This window comes from Passer montanus, unplaced genomic scaffold (genome assembly GCF_014805655.1).
Source record: "Passer montanus isolate IOZ18808 unplaced genomic scaffold, ASM1480565v1 scaffold4, whole genome shotgun sequence".
Taxonomy (NCBI): Eukaryota; Metazoa; Chordata; class Aves; order Passeriformes; family Passeridae; genus Passer; species Passer montanus.
This window is the reverse complement of record NW_024368818.1, coordinates 5,520,309-5,526,942: the sequence shown is the minus strand read 5'-3', so window position 1 is coordinate 5,526,942 and position 6,634 is coordinate 5,520,309. Positions and strand designations below refer to the sequence as shown.

General features: G+C 37.9%; 1 protein-coding gene across 1 annotated transcript in view; it reads left to right on the top strand.

Moving 5' to 3' along the window:
* The first annotated feature begins 344 nt into the window (after window positions 1-344).
* The window catches only part of ZMYM2 (zinc finger MYM-type containing 2), a 73,238-nt gene continuing 66,948 nt past the window's right edge, over window positions 345-6,634 (top strand). The window contains exons 1-2 of the mRNA XM_039718378.1: window positions 345-431; window positions 1,587-2,452. Of these exons, the coding sequence (XP_039574312.1) occupies window positions 1,594-2,452 (859 nt within the window). The 5' untranslated portion in view covers window positions 345-431; window positions 1,587-1,593. The remainder of the gene's footprint in view (window positions 432-1,586; window positions 2,453-6,634) is intronic.

Here is a 6,634-nt window from a genome sequence, read left to right as displayed (position 1 = left end):
ATGCTTCTCAATTTTAATGCTTGATTACTCAGTTGCAGTTATGTATATCTGTCTCTTACCAAACATGGCATATTTTTCTCCTCTGTAAAGCCTTCTGGAAGTGTAATGTGGCAGAGTAGAAGATCTCAGACAGTGCTGTTGCTGCTTTATTCACAGCAGGGATTGAATAGACTCACATTCTCTCTAAATGTAGGATCATAGTGCTGAAAGTCAGGTTTGAACTTTTAACTGTAAATTTAGAAGAAAGTTGGTGTAAGCAGACTGTAACATAGCTGGCAGATGATGCTTGAGATGAGGAAATAATTTTGGGTAGCTAATGTTTGTTTTAACCCTGTTTCAGATCACAGTACTTTTGTGAAAGGCAGCAAGTTGGTACAAGAGCAGTTTCCCCACAGGAAAGAAAATAAAAGTGCTTGGAGCAACTTATTAAGGTAAACAGATTGCAGTGGATTTCTGGATGGGTAAGTATAGATGAGCAGGATATTTCTACTTCTTGCATTTACCTTCCTGTATAAAGGTTGTATAAAAAAGCACAGAAGATAGCTGCTTCTAACCTGCCCCTCAGTGATGTCACAGATCAGTGTTTATTCCAAGACATACCCAAATTATAATTATGTCTGTATTTTTCTTGGAGTATTGTATCAAGATCGGTTTAACTTACTGATCTTTAGTACCGATGTCTTTTAGAGCCATCGTAGGTCTTTTAGCTTTGATTATATCCAGGTTGACTTCTATATTTTTTGATTCATGGTTGAATTGACATTTATGAAGACCAGATTCCCCCAAACTGAACAATTACTAAAAGCAAACAGATCTCCTCAGGCAAAGTAGCTGTTGGGAAGTAGCTTGAATAAACACTGCTTGCTCTTAAAAGAAATAAGATGAAGTCACTGAAGGTTGCAGGAGCATGAGGTAATAAGTCAGGAATTCAAGTGAGCTGTCAGCTTGTAGTGGCTACAAATGAGAGGTTGCTGTCCACTTTCTGCTGCTCAATAATGTATCAATTCCTGTCAAGTGCAAGGGTTTCCTATATATCTCTTCCTTCCTTACTTACTCCCTTACAGTTGTCTTGTGGCTACCTAGGAAGCTTTGGCAGTGTGAGGTTGGGGGAAAAAATCAGTTAAATTTCAAAGTTGTTAACATTCCTAATAGGGCCAAAATTTAATAGGAATTCACTTTTTCTTTCTGTGTGCCTAACTCTTGATCTTGCTTTGCAGTCTAGCAAATGCAGTGTTAGAAGATAATTACTTGCTTATGTGGGGTGGGAAAGGGACTGAGAGATCAGGATAATTTAATAAATAGCACTGAAAATTCTGTTTCCTGTGTGTAAATGTGTTGATTAAACATTGTGATGTGTAGCGATTGCATATTTTTTGCTAGTATAGGATTAGAAAGTAAATGGATGTTGAGACATTCAAAAAAGAGCATAGAAAAACTTAATTTTTCTTCATATTATCTCAGGAAGGAAATAACTACTGAATTAATAGTTCCAGATTTTATCTTTAAGAACTGTTGCTGGAAAGTCGTGTCTTACTCTGAAGTTGGATGTGTTCTTTTCTTGCTTTATGTTTTTCTTCAAACAGCAGATCTGGAATGGACACGAGTCCTCTGGGAGGAGTAGACTTGTCTGAAAATACTCCTAGTCTACTAGGGAATACCACCATGGCAGCAGGTCTTGCAAATGTAGGAAATACATTTGGAGGGCCACCAAGTTCTTTAGTTTCTAGACCTAATAAATTCCAGAACTCGCCTATAGAAGATGATGACGATGTAGTTTTTATCGAACCTATACAACCTCCACAAAATTCTACATCGCTGGTAGCAGACCAAAGGAACGCTGCATTTACATCATCTAAAAATGAAGAACTTAAAGGAAGTGATTGCAAAATGCTTCCTTCTCCAAAAGACTTAAATTCTCGAAAGGGGAGTATAAGTGAAACTATTATTATTGATGATGAAGAAGACATTGAAACAAATCAAGGACAAGAGAAGAATGCTTCCAGTTTTAATGAGCGAAGACTTCCAGAGTGTAAAAATAGAACCAACGAAATGGAATTCTCACCTTCCAGTTTTTCAAGAAGTAAGGTAAATTCAGGAATAGGTAATAGTGGTATAACCACAGAACCAGACTCAGAAATTCAGATTGCTAATGTTACTACATTAGAAACTACATTAGGTGCTATGAGCTCTGTCAGTGTCGGTCATTTAGAAAATGATGGTGACGGGCGTGACATGAACCTAATGATTACACATGTAACGTCACTGCAGAATGCCAGCTTGGGAGATGTATCTAACGGACTGCAGTCAGATAATTTTGGTGTTAATTTGCAAACATACACCCCATCTTTGACTTCACAGACCAAGACTGGTGTAGGACCTTTCAATCCTGGTAGAATGAACGTGGCTGGAGATGTATTTCAAAATGGAGAATCTGTGACTCATCATAATCCTGGTAAGTTGCAATTTTGAATTTCCCCTTAAAGTCTGAAAATAAGTCCTTAAATAAATTGATTATAGAATTTTTGATTTAAGTATTTTTTAGCAGTGACACTGCTTAGTCTTTTAGCTTAATATGTATGAAAGATCTTGATTCTCTTCATGCCCATTACTACCTTATCTGTGACTAGAATAAGATATGCTCAGTGGCATAATACATGAGGAAACGTGTCTTCATGAAAAGGACTATTAAGTATTGGAACAGACTGCCCAAGAAAGTGATCTCCAACCCTGGAGATATTTAAAAGGGGTTGTAGATGTGGCACTCAGGGACATGTTTTAGTGGGAGTCCTGGGTTAATGATTGCATTTAATGATCTTAGGCATCTTCTCCAACCTAAATGATTCTGTAATTATATATGTGGTTTGGAAGATTTCTTCTGAATCAGTGTTAATCTGTTTTCCTTGAGTAGGTGCCACTTCTCCGTATGAAGCAGTAGGTGCATAACAGAGACACTTTTGTCCTATACATTAATTTAGAGTCTGATGTCCCCTGTAAGCAGTGAAGTGCCTATGATGGAATGGTTTGGGTTGGAAAGGACATTTAAAGATCAGCTCATCCAGCCACCCTGCTGTGGCAGGCACATCTTTCACTGGATGAGGTTGCTCAAAGCCCCATCCAACCTGACCTGAAACACTCAGGGATGGGGCATCCATAGCTTCTCTGGATAACCTGTTTCTGTGTCTTGCCACCTTTCTTGTAAAAGAATTATGTCTCATGACCAATATAAACCTACCCTCTTTCAATTTAAAGGTACTGTCTCTTGTCCTGTTACTACAGGTCTTGTTAACAAATCTCACTGCATTTTTTTCTCTAACCCTCTATATATGTGTTGAAAGACTGCAATATGGTCTTCTCAGCCTTCTCTTCTACAGACAGAGCAATTCTCAACTCATTGCTTTTCTTCACACGAGAGGTGTTCAAGCCTTCTGTTGCTTCTTGTGACCCTCTTTTGTGCTTGCTTTAACAGCCTCATTTCTGTCTTGTACAGGGGACTTCAGAGCTAGATGCAGTGTTTTGCAGGTGGGCTCTCAGCAGAGCAGAGGGACAGAATCACCACAGACTAGGGTACAAGTGACTTTTTGGTCTGTAAGCACAGGTTGCTGGCTCATGTCCAGTTTTCCATCTACTGGTCCCCCACAGTCCTTCTCCACAGTGTTGCCCTCAATCCATTCAGCCCCCAGTTTGTACTGATATTGAAGATTGCCCTTGCTGACCTTGCACTTGGCCTTGTTGAGCTCCGAGTTTTCCATAGGTTCATTCATCCAGGCTGTCAAGATCCTTCTGGATGGCACCCTGTCCCCTCTGGCTTATCAATTGCACCACCCAGCTTGGTGTTCCCAGTAAACTTGCTGAGGGTCTGCTTAATCTCACTCTCTGTATTGTTGGAAAAAAAACCTAAATAGTATCAGTCCCAGTACAGACCCTTGAGGGACACCGCTTTTGATTGGTTTCCACTTGGACATTGGGCCATGAACTGTAATTCTTGGGGTCCAGTCATCCAGCCAATTCCTTATCTGTCAGATAATATATGTATCCAATTCAGCAGCAGGAACATTGTGGGGGGACCTTATGAAAGGTCTTGGGAGAGGTCCAGGTAGATTAAGTCCATGTAGATATACTTTAGAGTGGAACTTAGGTTTTGTTTCTCTCAATGGAATCTAATTTTTGTGTTTCAAAAATGCTCTAGAGAAAGAGCCAACACCTAGTAAATTGAGGATGCAGTTTACAATTGCCCTGATGTGAACCAGGTTTTAATGCAACTGTCTGTAGCTCAGTGTGTTTCAAAAGCTGCATACCTGTGTAAAACTTCAGTACTGTATTCTTCCCCACCTCTGCCCCAAGTTGTACTGACACATTCTTTTCAAAGCTTTTCAAAAAAACCTAAATTTTTGCAAGATGACTCTGTAAAAAAAAAGGTGTAAATGACAGGAAAGGATAATTTTGTAGTGCTTTAGAGCAGGAATGAGTAAGAAAGAAGGGGAGCAACCTGAAAAGCCATAGCAGTAAGAAGTACTGAACATGACACTGTATAGTCTCATAAAACTTGGCCATTACAGAATTGCAGGTAGGAACCTGAAGGATGAAGACATAAGGCAGTGAGGTATGAAAACTCACCAAGAATTAACTAAGGAAGTGTGATGCACCTCAGTTCAAGGACATGAAAATTGGATTTTACAGATCCTTTGTGGAGAGCTCTAAGCAAAGGAAGTGACATGGCTGAGAATTAAGATGTGAAGAAAAGGCATAATATAAAATAGGTATCTATGAAGCTGGGATATGGAAAAAATAAAAGAAAAAAAAGGTCAAGAGATGTTATTGTTCTATGTTTATGGAAGGAAAAATGCAACAAAATATCGAGGGAGGCTATCTGAGGCCTTAAGAAAATAAGGAATAATTGAAATAACCTTAAAGAGATATTATTACCTAGCTTAATTAGGTATTAGTCATGCTGAATGTTTCAAACCTACATGAGTGGCAAACCGAAGTTTTCATGACTGGCAGTTGAGTGCTACTGGAATTACAAGCAGATGTCTCTATTGCACATGCTGTGCATTCCTGATAAGAGAGGCAATGTGCTTTCACTTGAAGTCTAAAAGAAAAGAGGAAACTCTCAGAACATTTTGAGGTGTTAAAGTGCTACCAGGATATTAGTATATTTGAAGTAGTAGAAGTATAGAAAAGTTTGAAGAGGACACTTAAGTTGATTTTAATTCTAAGCACTTTGGTAGCTTGTCTTAGTTTGTCAGTAAGGATATTCACGCCTTCACAGGTAAATGCCTTTAATGCTTTTAAGACAAATGTGTTTTGTTTTGTGCCCTTTTCCCTTCACCTTTTCATTCCAGCTCTTCTGTTTACTCTCAAGCACTACAGCAGGTAAATTTCTAGCTTGTCTTAAATGCCTGAGTAGTGGGATATCCTTGACAGCTAAAAAGTCGCACCAGAAAATGATCTTTTACCTGCTAAGGAATGTATGTTGTTTCTTGTACTAACAATTGTCTTGGAACTTTGTCCCTAAATGAATTTTAAAGCTGTGTATCAGAATATGTCCTTAATAGAATTCTCTGGGGAAAGAAAGGAATGCAGAAAATAGAAGGAATGGGTTCTTTTTACTTAATGAACGATTATGCATCAAAATAATGTTCCTTAAGAATAAGGTATGGGCAGTTGCTTATGTCAGTAGGTTAATGTTTTTGTTATCTGAAGTCATAGAATTTAAAATTATCTGTCTTACGTTTGGGTATTAGTTGTATTAAAACTCCAGAAATAATCTGACTCACTCCAGTAAACATTCAAGGCTGGGTAAGTCCCAAGGGTTGTCACAGTATTTGGTATAACTGGCACACTATTGAAAATTCATGCAAATGGTTTTTTATCATGCAAATTTTCTTTTTCAGTTTTAATTCATGCTTAAGAAATGTATTACTAGTGGTAGTCTTCAGAAGGTAAACATTTATAAATTCTGATGATAATCACTTTAAATGAAAGCTTAAATTACAGAGAAAAGCCTAGAAATGACATTTTATTGGGGGATTTCTTTTCTCCCCCAAAACTGTCTTCTGCTCCAGACCAAGATATGGAGCATGTAATTTAACATAGGGTGTTTACAGATGTATTTCTTTCCAAAAAAATGTCTTGCTAACATTCTTGTTATATGAGTTACTTATGCTACAAAAGATTGAGCAAAGATAACTTTGTTCCATGGTAGTTTATTTTCCAAAAAATACAGATGGAAAACTAGTGGAGTCTGAAACATGGGGACATGGATCTGTGTACTGGAAGAACTTAACAAAATGTTATTTTTTAGGTTCATTGATTTCTACTGAGGAAGTTGTTTCTCTCATGAGTTTGGAAGTTCACTGCTATACAGTAATAGTTCTCTGGCTGCAGGCTGGACTAGGAGCCAGTCCTAGGGTTTATCACCGAGGCTGGACACATTATGCTTATTAAAGCTTTAGAACAAAATAACTAAGGAAAATTTTGGATCTAAATTTGCAGAGTTTGTCTCAAACATTGGTTTAGAAATTCTCTGTTGTCTGTTGGTCTCTTTTTTTTTTTTAATTGCAGTTTTGTTTGTCTGAAGATAAGATTGCCAGCTTGCAAACTCAGTGCAAGTGAATTGAAATCTGCAAAACCT